Genomic DNA, 14,643 nt, shown 5'->3' with positions numbered 1-14,643 from the left:
GTGAAGTACTTTGCAGGACACAGCCCCTGCCCTGGCCACCTCCTGCAGGGAGGCTGCCAGATGCCACCATGTGCATTAAACCACCTTTTCTCCCCCCATCCTTCCCTCCTGAGCAGATGGCAGTCGTACGAATCCCAAAGCACCCAAAGCTTCGCCTCCAACACCAAGCGGCACTCGGAAGGCACCTTCACCACTCTTAGGGATTTACCCACGCCGGCCACCCTAACAGGGGCCGACCCTGGGATCCCGCTGAGAAGGCAGAGTCCCAGGGAAGGTTTCCCATCCCTCTTTGAGGAGTTCTCGGGTGACAGCTCGAGCTGGCTGCCTCCGGAGAGGGACCCCTACCCCCACTCATGCCCCCCAATTATACCTGTACCACCCAGCACCCCATCCCCAGGTCCAACCCCGAGGCTGAGCCCTTAATTCTCCCAGAGGGACATCACCTTCCCTTGGCTTCCAGCTCCGGCCTGGGGCTCTTCCCCAGCCTCTCCCTCCACTTACTCCAAACCCCACCCTCAGCACAGCCCCACAGACACTCCCCTCCTCCTTCCTCTGACCTCTCTCTTCCTTAACCCTTTCCTCACCTCCAGCACACTATACAGAGGGAGCCAGACGCACCACCTCCTCCACTGACTTCCCTGGCCAGGCGGGGACACGGTTGGAAAAATACTTTGGAATACCCGGAGCTGCTCAGCTCTTGCGGCCTAAGGCTTCAACTCCTTCAGCTGCTTCCGCCTCCCTTTTCTCGGGAACCGCTCCCGCGGCGCTGCAGGACAGCAGCTGTCCCCTCCGACAGTCACCATGCCACGCTGGCAAAAGTCAACCTACAGCTTGCAAAACCCCATCCCGTAAAAGCCGTCTGATTTTGGCCCTGCTTGGGGATGTACCCCTTTCTTCCTTACAGAGCAATTCTGTAGTTTCTTTTCCGACCCGTTTGCAAGGAGCAACAACTTGCCCTTGGCATTTGGGGTTGGCTTCATGCACGAACAGGCTCCCGCAGAGGATGGGACAAGCCGATGGCAGGAGGGCTCGTGCACCCGTCCCAGCTGGGCACGAGGCACCAGTTGCAGACGCCGAGAGCCTGGAGCACGTGCTGAGCCCACAGCAAGATGCAGGGCTGCAAGGGGACCTTTTCTTCTGGCTTGTCCTCTCCTCCCAGGCTCCACGGCCAGCCGACTCGACCGCATGTGCCTGAGGTGACACCACAGCCCAACGACCCCCCGCCCCAAAACCTCAAGAGAGCACGAGAGCCATCTCTGCTTCACAGCTTCTTCCTGCATAGCGGCAGGGGAAGGGAGAAGGAAAAGGCATCTTGCCGCTTTCCTCCCGGCTCATCCCACCCTGGGAGAGAAGAGACTTTGCAAGGACAGGGGAGAAGAAAAAACTACAGAGTGCCAGGGAGGTAAAAAGAAGGAAAACAGCACTGAATGATAAAGCGGCAGCAGTCCCTCTACCACTACAAACCCACACCACCACACGCACGTACACACGGGAACTTCACGACACCGAACTCCCATTGACTGGCACGTACACCTCAGTTTGCTGGTCTAGAGATACTGAATGCCTGAAGCACACGAAGGAGAACTGAAAACATCGACATGGCTTTAATGGGAATCCTCCAACTGGAAAACAGCGGTATCTCCCCGTCTCTGCGTTGGCACGTCCCTGAGTCACGTTCTCACTCCTCCCCTTCAAAGCCGAGGCTCCTAAATAGCAAAACTGGGGGGAAAAAAGACAAAAAGAGGGAGAGCACCATCAGTGGAAGACCTGCCGGCTGCTGCTGGTTCAACCCTGTTCGTGGGACCACCCTGGCAGTGACGAGCTGGTTTGCATGCCACGGTCCTCGCTGCCTGTTCCCAGGGACGGGCCGTTTGCTCGGTACTGCCTGCCGAAGCACGGGAAAACTGTAGGCATGCGCCGTCGCTTGCAGAGGAGCACGGTCACGTTCACATGCAATCCTTTACCTCTTTCCTCCCCGGATTCAGACTGTTTCTGTGTTCATAGTGAGAGCCTTCCACACGCTCGTTTTCAACACTTCCTCCGAGATATTAATCTCGCAAGGATCAGTCCTGCAATAAATATTTTACAGAGCAATCCGTGACTATGGGAACTGATGCCACCAAGTGCGTTAGCATCAGCAAGAGGAACAGCGGGGCCCCGAGAATCAAAGCTCAGCATAAGCACGGCAGGTTTTGCTGGATGAGGAGTTTTGCGAGGCAAGCCTGAGAGCTGCAGAGCTACAGCTCCGTGCAAAGGCTCTTGCGGGCGTTTAGCCCTGGAGTGGGCTCCTAAGCCACTGCTGGTACAGATCATGCCTGCAACTCCTCGTTTTTACGTATGAGGATCTCCAGCTACCCTAAAGTCACTGAGGATGCGACTTTTTGGGGTCAGATGGGAGTTGTGCAGCCACTCTGCTTGGAGGCAGAGCCCTGCGATCCCCTCCTGCAGCCCTGCCCGTAGATGTGATTTTCCCACCAAGCTGACTGCTGCTTTCTATGGGACGCTCAAGAAAGATGCAAGTGGAAAAAATTGTGCCAAACACCTTCCAACTAATCTTGCCGGGGGTCCTGGCACTTGGTGGGGCTTTACCTGTCCCTGCTTTGCTTTGGGATATCCAAGTTGCTGGTCTTGCCCAGTTTCAGCAGAACTGAACCGGCAGCAGCAGCAGCTTCCATCATTTTCGGGGACTCCTGACGGAAAAAAGGGACAAATCAAGTTCTCTGTCTTGGATCCAAGTGGAAAAAACCTGAACACCCAGCAAAAACATTGCATGCTGCCCTCTCCTTCTGACTCGTGGCACCTTTAGCTATTAGCGCAGCAGGGTAAAGACCTTTCACTCTGAATTTTTTGGGGGGGGGGGTTAAAAACACTGTTACGAGCCAATCTTTCCATCATCATCATCATCATCATCATCATCATCTGTTATTATAAATGACTCATTTAAAAAATTATACCTCTATTCAAGTGTTAAGCTCACTGCTCATTCAGGGAAAAAAAAGGTTAAGATGTGGGATCCAGGCTATTAGAATCTGTTTCTTTTGAGTTCTGATCTTGCCCCAACATGTAAAGACAAGCTGTGCTAGAAACAGGCAATCTCACAGCCCGAGGGAGATGTCCAGCCCCGAGCGCCCAGCAAGCGTTACCTCTTCTTCATTGGCTTCGTTTTTGGCACCGTCCAACTTCTTCTTCTTGCTCTCTGGCATAAGGTCATCCAGGAAGCTGAGCTCTCGCTTTGAGAAGCAGAAATCCATGGCTTTCCGGACAAATACAAGAGCCAAGACCTGCACGAAATAGAGGGAAGATGCGGTGAGGCCAGAGGTGGTGCTACATCTCACTCCAACGCGGCAAACATCCCTGTGCCGAGCGGCACCGCCTCTTACCATCATGGGAAAGACGATGGCGGCACGGGACACCTTGATGGCCCAGAGCAGGACGAGGCAGATCAGCTGGATCACGGTGAAGAAGTGCACCTTTCGCAAGGGGACGTGCCGCAGGTAGATGAAATCCGGCTGGTGTTTCGCCGGCATCCAAAACAGCTTCAAGCGATCGAAGAACTGCAAAATCGAAGTGGAAAAGTTGCCACCTTGGGACTGCGGAAAGCTTCTGGCCCTCTTGAGACGTGGAGGGAGTTTTCAGGATCTCGCTCGCCATGAGAAATCGTGGATCCCACTATGCTCCTCCTGGGAGCAGCACCCATTTTCCCTTCGCTCCAGCTAGAAACCAGCTTGCCCGTGAGAGCTGCCCACCCACGTGCAATTATGCCACGTTATTCTATGATTAGCTTGTCTTGGCCCACTGAATCCCCCAGCAAGGATTTCCACCAGTGGTAGAAATTGCCTTCCCTGTGCACTCAACTCCCCCATTTTCACCTAACCAAACACTGGCCTGCCCTAACCTGTGTTTAAACAGGGAGCGCTCAACTTGCCCGGTCCTCCCAGCCCTATAGACCTCCTGTGCCTCCTCCAATCTTTTTCGTACACAAAATATTTTCATTGCTTGCTTTCCGAGAGGTTTTTTTCCCATGCCGCTGCTTTTTTCCTGCTTCTACGGAGATGAAATACCAGGCAGCGGACATGCTGCACGCTGTAAAAAAGTCCGTACCTGAATTTCTCCGAGCGACGACACGCCCATGTAGAGAAAGACGCCGTAAAGCACAGGCATTGGTATAAACTGAAAGAAAGAATGCAATCATTTATTTTTTTAAATTGCATTTTCAGTAGTACCACTCTCTTCTACAGGCACTGCCTCAAATTGCCTACAGCTTTCCAGTTTCCACAGGGTTAGAGACGTGTCGGATTTTAACCAGCAGAGCTTTTGTGCCTGCGAGTGAGCTAACGCTCTGCTTTAGGCTGACCGTTGGAGTTATCTTTCATCAGCAGAATCCTATCTTCCAGAAAGGTTGGAGGAAAACAGGCGACCATGCTACCATATGCCACGTTCTGTGACGGTAGAAAAACCTTTCTCCTTATTCTTGTAGCAACAAGCAAAAGCGACGTGCCTCCTCTTAGCCTAGCGAGGAGATTATCTTGTGGGAGGAACACGCAAGGAAGCCCATGGAGATGATTTCAGTGTGTTTAGCTACTGGAACGGCTGTGCTGAGGCATTTGGGGGAGCAAATTGCCATCGATAACGTGCTGAACGGCTGGAAAGCGTAAGCGAGGAGGCTGCTTCCCACTGTGGGTCAAGCCCCAAGGTTTGGGATCACCTCCTCCTCCGCTCCACAGCTGCTCGGGCCTGGAGAGAGGGGACTGGTTTTGGGTAACCTCCAAAAAGCTCGTGGCTGTTGGGTGTTTTGCATTTTCCTCTTACCTTTAACACAGAAGTGAAGAAGACAGAGCAGCCCATGAGCACAAAGATCATGGAGCCAGTGACTCTCTGCTCTCGTATCCCCAGAAACTTGGGTTGTTCTCCTGGAGCTGCGCACTCAGACTCGACTTTGAGGCTATTCACGTGGGTGATGGACAGGACGGTGGCAGCCACAAACCAGGGCAGCCCCATCACGGAGCACACCCCGAGCATCACGGCCACCATGAAAAGGTCCAGGTGGTACCCACATCCTTTCTGCGGGAAGCAAAACAAGGAGATGAGCGTCCCACAGCACAAGAGCAAGGACAACGTCGCAAGTCAGGCTCAAACCCCGCTAGAGCGCAAGTCAACTTCTTGAGAATTTAAAACACGCCTCGGAAACAAATAAGGAGGTATCTGCTCTTTGTGCAAGCCCCTTGCATGAAAAGGTGGCAGGAGTTCAGACAAAGTGGATTTGGTTGTGCGATAGCTACTTCTCAAAAGAAAAAAAGAGACCGGGTTTTTTCCTTCATAAAGAAATTTCCACCACTTGCAAGTAGGATGTGACTCTGAGTTATCCCTGGCAGCGCGTCAACACAATTCGATCCCCCATCCACTGCTGACATTTTAAAACAAAACCACGCTTCTCTATTGCTCCAAGATTAATTTGCTCCTCTGAAAGGCTGCTCATCTGAACTCCCTGTCGTTTGCTCCCTGTGTCATCATTAATGCAGGAGAGCATCCTGCCACGCAGCCTGACGTTTTCCCAAACCAATGCCTTCCCAAAGCATTTGGAATAGGAGCTTCTCCCCGTGCCTGCAGCCCGGAGTGGGTTGGGGATGGGCTCATCTCTTGCAGCCCCTTACCTTCAGCCTGTGCTCCTTCCTGTTCACAATAACAGCAGTGATCTGCTGGTCCATGAAGATCAAGATGGTGCAGAGCAGAGCTGGGATGAGCGCAGCCAACACCGTCCACCAAGGGTTGGGTCCTACGGGGCTGATGAACCACCCGCGGTCGTCTCTGGTAGGCTGCAACAAAGCACACACATCAGCATCATCTCCCAGCCCAGCCACCTCACTGGCTTTGCTTTTCCCCTCCATTCCCATGTCAGAGCACCTCCCAGCCCTGGCTTCACGTCACCCTGGGGTTCAGCACTGCCGGTGCCCTCTTTGCAAGCACCTACAGATACTTCTCCTGGAGGTATCTAGTTTTGGGGCTGTCTTCTCCTTTCCCGAAGGAAACAATGCGCTTGGAGGCAGAAGAGGAGATGGTCGCACCACCAGCATCTCCTCCGGACTCAGCCCTGTCCTGCCCCGGCATCACCTTGTGGCATCCCCAAGGGCTGAAACCAGCTCCCTGCCAAAACACCCCGTTACCTTGAACATATGGGGGACGTGGAGCTTCGGTGATGGGATCCCAATCATGAAGTCCATGAGCACCATGACGACGATGGTGAGGAAAACAGCAAAGTCGCTTACTGTGGACCGTACCTGGGGCAAGAAACCAGAGCTGAAGGGGGCGTCGCAAAGGGGGCCACAACATGACATGGAAAAGTGAGGGACGTCAACGCCATTAAGACCGGTTAACAAAACCCCTCCATGCTGAGGACATGCAGCCAAATCCCTTGGTTAGATACCGTTGCTGTGTTTGTGCCTGTGAGATCTGGTGCCAGGCAATACAAAATGTTTAATTAGGTGGAAAAGGGTTGTCTTAATTGAAACCTTAAAAAAAAAAATAAAATTACAAAAGAAGGAAGCAGATGTCTGCCACGACAGCCACGCTCACAGCTAAAACGGGAATAAGGCACTGAGGCATCATTTGCTCCTCAAAAGGAAGAAATAGTGTCGTTTGCTATGGCAGCTCCTCAGCTGAATCAGCCTTCCCCTTGAGCACATAATGCACAGAAGGTGAAAAAAAGTAACTGTGGAAGACCTGATTTCCCACTGCCTGAGCAAGAGATGGCTCCAGGACAGGTCGCCAGGCAGGTGGGAAATGCTACGATCCTTTTGCGCTCATGGAAATGAGTGAGGGACGTCCACGCTGATGGAGAGCTTGGCCTTCAAGGTCAACGTTTCCCAGCTCGACCGAGTGGTGGCAAATACTGCTTAGTGCTCCAGGAAAGCCATTTTGGGAAATGAGCGTGGAGACTGCTGCTGGCCACCGTCTTCTACCTACTCTGGTTGGGAAGTATCGGCTGGTCTTAAACTTCTTCAGTAAGCTCGACAGCACAAAGGTGGAGAAGAAGAGGATGCAGCACCAGAAGAGGACGTCAGGCGTGTAGGGGCCATTGGGTCCACAGGCAGGTCCTTGAAACTCTCCATGCAAATACCGACATTCCTGGAGAAACAGAGCATCAGGACACAAAGGCAGTGCACGTGCGGCAAGGAAACCTTGCATAACGAGGGGGTTATTTCTGCTGCCGGTCAGAAATATTGTCCTGCCACCGCGTTGAGGAGGCAGACAGTTATTACCCACGATGTTGGGCACAAGGTGGACTGGACAAGGTGGACTCTCCTTCCCAGGACCAAGCGGGTTAAAACCACCCATTAGATGTAAGCAATGACTTTTCAGAGCAGCACTAGCACAGCTGGAAGCCCATCACCACCTGAAGGGCTCCGACTTGCGCACCACGCGAATGCCCCTGGGCCCCGTGGCCGCGGCACGAGGAAGCAGTGGCTCGGGGCACTTACGGTCACCGTGAGGTTTTCCCAGGCGATGCCAGACACGTTGATCTTGTTGCTCTCCCAGAAACGCAGGGTTTCATTGCTGGGATGCGTCGGTGCCTCACACTTACAGCTGGGAGGAGAGAAGCCAAGACACGGGTAAGGGAGAGGCGATGCAGGTGCAGCCCTGAGCTCCTGCCAAGGGGCAGGGGCGTTTTAGGAGGAAAAAACCCACTAGTCGATGGTGAGGAAGTCGAGCTGGCTGTGCATGTGCACAGGGTAGGTCTCCCGCAGGTGACTCAGCTTCTCTAGAGCCTCGTAGATGAAGATGAGGCAGATGAGGGAGGCGAAGGCTTCTTCGGTGAAGCGGGTGATGTAGCACACCAAAGAGCTGGCGTCGGTGGCCACCAGCACGATGCAGAAGAAGGCGGTCCACAGCCCGATGCATGCCCGCAGAGAGAGATAGGAGAGCGTGTACTCCCTGGGAAACCAAAATAAAACCAAGGGTGGAAAGGCCAGCAAGAGGCTCCAAGTTGGGGCTTAATGATAAATTTAAATTGCAATAAGGGTGGTTCATCTCACATCGAAGTCATCACAGCAGAAGGACTGTCATGGAAAATACCCATTTCACATGAAAAACTCCTACTTTTTCAATGAAATCATCCAAACTCACAACATTTCAGCAGTAGACTATTTGGCTACCTGAGCAAACTGTATTTCCACTTCCAGCAACAATCAGGCTAAGAAGTGCCTTGTTTTGTACTCAGAGGGAAGCAAATCTTCCCCCATTCCCAAACCAGAGTGATTTGTCTCCTCTTCCTTGTGCAGCCCATCTTGGGCATCCACATCCTTGTGGTTTCTCCTCCTCCAGCTGCTTCGCTTTAAGCCTAAAACCCCCAAATGACCCCATCCATCCTTCAGAGAGCCAGGGCTCTCGCACCATCGCATACTAAAGCAGCAGCGTGCAGCATCTGTGACACACAAGACAACTTCAATCGAACAACTGCCGCTGAGAGAAATGAAAGACAAACATCTTTTCTCCATCCCCGCTGCCTTCTGAAGGCTCTCACAGCACCCGGCCGCAGCAACCAGCCTTACTTGCAGAATTTGTAGAGGATCTTCTCAAAGACGAGCACGGGTCCGGTGCTGCCGAGGATGGTGAGAGGTTGGCCAGCAAAGAGGGAAAACACCACGCCGGTCATGGAGGCGCCCAGCAGCGACTCCATGGCACTCTGTCCGGGGAAGAGAGGCAGCAGTGAGTACAGAAAGCATTAGGGGGAAAAAAAACCCAGAGCAAACTCACTGCAGCAAGGACTTTTGCATGAGTTTTATCCTCCCCCGTGCCACCCAACAGAGAGAGCTGCTCACTATGTGGCCATCGGTCGCCTCCCCCAGCAGTCCCCCGAAGGTGATGACAGGGGACATGCAGGCACAGTAGAGGAAGAGGAAGGACGCCAGACACTGCAGCCTCAGACCATCCCGAAAGTCGCTCCAGAACCACGGGGCTTTTCGCTTCACATCCAGGATCAAACCTCCAAAGAGCCTGGAAGAAGGACAAAATAGAGACAGTTCTCCTGCAAGACCACATGGACTTTTCTTGGCTGCAGAAGGGCAATCACAAGCATGGAGTAATTTTCAGTGCTGAAAAGAAGCCGTCTCCTTCTCCCTTTTTACACCCACTAGAAGCTGAGGCACGCCAAAATGCCCTCCAACAACAAAAATAAAAAGAAGAAAAAAGAAAAAACAAGACCTAACCTGAGAGCCCATCCCCTCTTACTGCAACACTCCCTTGCTCTGAGAAGCAGCAGAGCTCTACCTGGAGGTATTTGCACATCTGCTTCCACCCCAAATCAAGAAAACCTGTGTGCAATGATGCTGTGGCTGAGCCCAGCTGCCCACATCTCCCACCTGCCCAGCCCAGGGACCCAGCTGGGCATGTGGAGCCCCTTCACTGAACCAAAAAACCCCAAAAACCTGCTCAAAGGCAAGGTGCATGCTCAGATTTGGGAGGCAAGCAGAAAAAAAACACCCCAAACTATCAAAGCTTGCACCTTCCCGTCCGCTCCAGTTCAGGACCGCTGTGCTTCTCTGGCTCACTGTCAGAAGCACTGTCATCGAGAGCTCCTGGCATCTTCCTTTTTTCCTGTTCAAATGGAAATAAGAAAGACAGCTATTTGTAACCACTGGCTTGTTTTGCTTCTGGTCTGGCCATGTGACTGTGTCAAATAGGGACCTTGTGAATCTGGAGCCCTGAACAGCATCCCCAGCTGCCTGCCGTCCTGCCCGTCCCCCTCGCACCTCCCTCCACCGCAGCACCCACCTGCGAAGGGACGTTTTTCGGGGGCTCGATTCGGATCGATGGATCCCACTCTCCAGGCGGCAAGACCGTGACCTGATCCAGAAACTCATCGATGCCGGCCACGAGGTCAGCCCGGTTCTTGGCTTTATAGGCGACGTCATGGAAAACCTGCCCGTAGGAGACAACCTGCTCAGAGGACAACCCATCTCGCATGCCCTAAGTAGTGCAATAAGCACTTGGCTAAACGCAAGATAATTCCCCCCAAATTTCCTGCTGGCAATGGCAGGAAGTATTCCCCCAAAAGGAAAAATCTGTCCATCGTGTTCCTTGTAATCCTCTCCTCCACGAGGCCCCCCATCCCCCATGGCACACCGCAGCCTGTTGCTTAAAGAGGACAAGTTTTACTGGCCCTGGCAATGCCACCACTGGGGACAGCGTGCTGGGGACCCCGGGGAGAAGGACGAGGTGCAGGATGCACCCCGGGTGGGATTTCAGCCTCCAGGATGTGGGGGGATGCAAACGTGCGTGTTTGTTTTGGGGTGCGAACGAAGGGTGGGCTATTTGGAGAGCTGCCGGCAGCGGGGACAGCAAACGCTCTTCCTCACTACTACAGAGACAGGGAGAGGTGAAGAAAGCCAAAAATGACCCAGAGATATCCCTTCTCACGTCGCACCTCATCCGTCATGATAGTAGCCATGGACCTGCCGATCTCATGGTACTGATGGGCTTTTCCTTCTGGTCCAAGCAAAACAAACAGGAACCTGGGCGAGACAAACAAAAGGAGAGAGACGAACGTGTCATGGCTCAAAGAGCACCCAAGGAAATCCCTGGCAGCTCCCAGCCCAGAGCACGGCTCGAGAGGGGACACGGAGGCTCACCGACTCCGGTGATGAATTGGAAATTCATCAAAACCCATCGCAAATTTCATTTTGGGGCCAACTCTCATTCACGTTGGCCAATGGGTTTAAAAGCTACAGCAGGGAAGGGGGAAATGAAGGCAAGGAGACGTGGCTGGCAGAAACGTGCTGGCTCCCGCTGGCCTTGTTCCCTTGGGATGCCAAACTGATGCATGCCATCTGATGTTTTGTTGGGGGGGTTTGAAATAAAAACTTTGTGCTTCTCGTTCAGACCTTGTTGGGATGGGAACTTCCGTCATGCCCGAGAGGAGGACAGCCGGGGTCAGGCGGACAAATGCCACGATGGGCTGGCGAAGGAAATCCAGCTCTCCTACGAGCACGTTGGACGCTTCAGCCCCGCTGGGAATTTTCTTCATGAAGTGCAGCTCCGCCTGGGCACAACAAGCCATTTTCAGGCAATTACCCCAAAAGCAAAGCCCACAGCACCCTGCAGCTCCCTCTGCAGCCAAGGTTGCAACAGCAAATTCGGCCCTGAAGGCCTAAGAAAGCTATGAGTGTCTCACCTTGCTTAAATCCGTTGTGCTGGTCTCATGGTTCACCCCATTTTTAGCTTCCACAGTGGTGGGAGAAGGATGAGGGGTAAGTGTTTGAGCTGGTAGAAAAAAGAAAGTCACTCAGAAAGACGGACAAGGAGCAATTGGGATGCTTCTCCTTTGCTAGGACAAACCTAATGGGGCCAAAGCCCTGCAGAAACCCTCATCTGCTGCCAAAGCCCTGCAGAAACCTTCACCGGGTGCCAAAGCCCTGCAGGAACCCTCACCTGGCTTGTCGAGGAGGTGCAGGTCCGACCGCTTCTTGCTCACATCAGTAAACGAGCGGACGATGGGGAGCAGGCTGTTTCTTTTCTTCTCGTTCTGATGGTGGTGCTTCTTCAAAAGAACTTCTCCAATTTTTGCCCGCGTGCGCTCGTCAAACTCCGTGAGCTGTTCTTGCTGGCCCACGATCAGATCTGGGCATGGCACAGGAAAATGAGGCAGGGTTTGATCTAGGAAGGAAGGGCACAGCGGCGAGCCAAGCTCGGCCGTTCCCGGAGGGACGCGGCACCCACAGTACCTGCGATCTCTTCGATGCTGTTGGCACTAATGTCCAGCAGCACCGTGCCATTGATGATGCAGCTCCTCAGCTCAAAGAGGCTGTGCAAGGACAGCGTGGCCACATAGGGCTTGCTCCAGCGCTCGCCGCCGTCTTCCACATCCTCCTCAAACTTCAGCCACCTGCGGACATCAGGTGTGGTCAGCCCCATTGCAAGGAAACAGCCCCAGCTCTCCAACCCCTTTAACAGAGCTACAGGTAGCAAGGGGAGACGGCTCCTCCCATCGGCACCTGCAGCTGCAAAAGCTTCGCGTCCTGAGGAGTGGAAAACAGAGCCCGCGGGCTCTGCCGGCGCACAGGAACTCCTCTCCCACCGCAGCCAGCAGCAGGGATTTACCTTGCCGTTTCCTTCCACTCGGCATCTTCGCCCTCTTTCACGCAGATCTCATCCAGCTCGGTGAACAAGGCGTGAGGGACATGCTGCTCGTCCTCCTTGGTCCTGAGGATGAACTGCACCCGCTGGGACGGGGTGCCTGGGGGCAGAACACAGAGACCCGTCCCGTTACCACGCTCGAATATGGCCCATCACGCTCACTTGCAAAGCGGGCATCAGATCGGCACCAGTTCAGCCACAAATATTGGGCCGGCCCCTCTCCCCTGGCTCTGTTGGGGCTTGCACAGAGCCACGGAGAAGGAGAAGCATCTATTCCACCCCTGCACAAGGATGGGCAGCTTTCCTTACCCACATTTCCATTTTTAAAGCAGGCATCCCGCTAAGGAAGATGAGCCTAAATCCATTATACATTTAACTACCTCAAAAAAAAAAAGATGAAAGTTTTGAAAAAGAGGGTCTTGTTAAATAATGCCACTTTCCCTCGGAAGAACAGCAAGTCACTCAAACTAGCCACATGGACCTGCTTGCAGAAGACCCCAGTGCCCATGTAGCCCCAAGGAGTTTAATGAACGTGGTGGCGGGACTTACAGTGGTAGCCCTGCTCCGTCGGGGCACAGTCCTCCTCCTGTTCCCGATGCTTCTGCTTGTGGGGTCGGTGATGCCGGTGGCATTGCCCCACCGGCGGCATCTGCACGCCGGCGTACAGGGTCCGGTGGCCTGCAAAAAAGCAGCATTTGCATCGCTCACGATATTGGGGAGATGGATGACACAGATGCCACGGTTAAATCAGTGCAGCCATCCCAGGAGGAAACACCAATTTTGTTTTCACTGGATCCCTGAATGTCACAGACCTCTCCTTTTTTCCAAGCCTGTTTTACTCGAATTTTGCAACAACAGTGCAACAACAAGTGATGGCTCCCCCAAAAGTGCCCTGAAAGCATCCAACCTCTTCTCAAATTCCAGCTTGGGCTGGCCAACACTCAGCCTTGCTCATTAAGCAGTGACAGAAGGGAATTCTTTTTAAAATCCTTGTATGGCACAAGGCGACAAGAGAAGATCCAATCAGTCCCATGATAAGGAACTCCAGAAGAAAAGAAGAAAAGCACAGCCTCGCGCCTGCAGCTGTCCAATTATTCTCCAGACCTCTCCAAGCCAGGAGCAGCCTCTGCGAGTAAACAAGCCGTGAATTATCCAGCCCCATGGCTAAAGCTCACACCGTGACCTCCGCGGGGGCTTTTTCCCTCTGTTGAAAAGCCGTAATATTAAAACACGTGAAAATAACTGTGCTGCTTTATTAAGAAGCATGGCACGTTTTGCTGCACATGATGTCACACCGAGTGAGGGACATTGTAGGGACTTTGTGCAACGGGAAAAGGCGCCGGGCTGGTGGCCCCTCTACCAGCATCTCAGCAGAGACTCACCTTCCAACTCCTCCTTCTCATAGTGAATCTTGGCACTGTTGCTCCTTCTCCCCTGGTCAATCAGTGCCTCCTCGTCATGCCTCTGTTTAGCAATGAGAAGAAGGTAAAAGTTGGGGCTGGGCGTCTAGAGCTCCCTTGCGTCCTGCCGGCAAGTCTCCTTCTCTCTTAGACACCGTTTTGCCTCCGTGCTGCGACCAGGGACGCTAAACCTGCCCCTGGCAGCCCTCCCCAGTGCAAAGCATCTCCCCCTGCCCATCCTTCTGCCCTCCAGGGAAATGCCAATGGGATTTCGGGGAGAGTTTTCCCCCTGTTTGGGGGATGCTCAGCCCTTCGGCTGTGCTACCTGTAACTCTTCCAGAAGTGTCATTTTGTAAGCCCCGTTCTGGTTCATCCTCACGTCGGTCACCGGTTTGGGGGGATAATTGAACCTCCAGATCAATCAGGGGGCCAGAGTCCCCCGGGACACCTGGACAGCTCTCACCGAGAGGAGCTCAGTGGCACCCAGTGTGCACCAACTCCAGAGACACAACAAGTGACCGTTTATGGCATCACAATCGGTGATGCGTATCCAGGCAGTTATTTAAAGCCACGCACCCCAGGACTCTTCCCGCTTGGAAAACTTAGTGGATGGGGAGAAACCAGCTCTGTTTTGGGCAAAAACTAGCCGGAATAGAGAAAAGGGGTGTAAATGCCGCATCCTGCTGGGCCGAAAGGCATAAGCAGCGTTTGGGTGTATTTAAAAGCACAAGCTGCCAAAATAGGAGTGAGGTGCAAAGCCTTGGGGAAAATACGCCTTACGGGGCAAAATACGCATTAGGAGGAAACATAGGAGGAAACAGGACAAGTGAGCACCTCCGGCTCTGCGGCAAGATGCTCTCAGCGTCCCATGGCCCTTCTGTTGCAGCATCCTCGAAATCGCGGCAAGCCTTGCGCGGAGATGCCACCGAAGGAAAGGGCCCCGCTCAGAACTCACTCGGTCCCGGTTAGGCCACTCAAATGGACTCGGAGCGCTTATTTTGTTGAGGAAATTGCTGGAGGAGTTAAGGGTTTCGTAGAGCTGTGGGGTTGCGGACCTGTGGCCTTGGGATGGGATGGAGCAGGAAGGGGAGAAGCCTCCGGAAAGCAGTTTATC

At 53.5% G+C, this 14,643-nt stretch overlaps 1 protein-coding gene across 1 annotated transcript; it reads right to left on the bottom strand.

Moving 5' to 3' along the window:
* Positions 1-594: 594 nt before the first annotated feature.
* LOC132320395 (electroneutral sodium bicarbonate exchanger 1-like) lies at positions 595-13,599 on the bottom strand. The gene is made up of 22 exons (XM_059832693.1): positions 13,512-13,599; positions 12,704-12,807; positions 12,094-12,266; positions 11,718-11,878; positions 11,425-11,613; positions 11,168-11,256; positions 10,878-11,035; positions 10,421-10,508; positions 9,769-9,915; positions 9,500-9,591; positions 8,817-8,991; positions 8,547-8,680; positions 7,684-7,929; positions 7,476-7,581; positions 6,961-7,122; positions 6,162-6,275; positions 5,652-5,813; positions 4,810-5,061; positions 4,102-4,170; positions 3,381-3,554; positions 3,144-3,281; positions 595-621 (listed from the first exon to the last, which is right to left on the bottom strand). Exons 2-22 carry the CDS (start codon positions 12,776-12,778, stop codon positions 595-597), a joined length of 2,931 nt encoding a protein of 976 aa, XP_059688676.1. The 5' UTR covers positions 12,779-12,807; positions 13,512-13,599.
* Positions 13,600-14,643: the final 1,044 nt, after the last annotated feature.

Source organism: Gavia stellata, chromosome 35 (genome assembly GCF_030936135.1).
Source record: "Gavia stellata isolate bGavSte3 chromosome 35, bGavSte3.hap2, whole genome shotgun sequence".
Lineage (NCBI taxonomy): Eukaryota > Metazoa > Chordata > Aves > Gaviiformes > Gaviidae > Gavia > Gavia stellata.
Note: the sequence above shows the minus strand (reverse complement) of the source record. Positions and strands in the feature narration are given on the sequence as shown.

What these genes read in the sequence shown, in the direction of transcription:
- LOC132320395 (XM_059832693.1), bottom strand. Translation starts at nt 12,778, where the DNA reads ATGCCGCCGGTGGGGCAATGCCACCGGCATCACCGACCCCACAAGCAG. An exon ending in GAAGTTCCCATCCCAACAAG is followed by an intron (nt 10,509 to 10,877) that starts GTCTGAACGAGA and finishes TGTCTCGCCCAG; the next exon opens with GTTCCTGTTTGTTTTGCTTG. An exon ending in ACGTCCCCCATATGTTCAAG is followed by an intron (nt 5,814 to 6,161) that starts GTAACGGGGTGT and finishes GCTTTGTTGCAG; the next exon opens with CCTACCAGAGACGACCGCGG.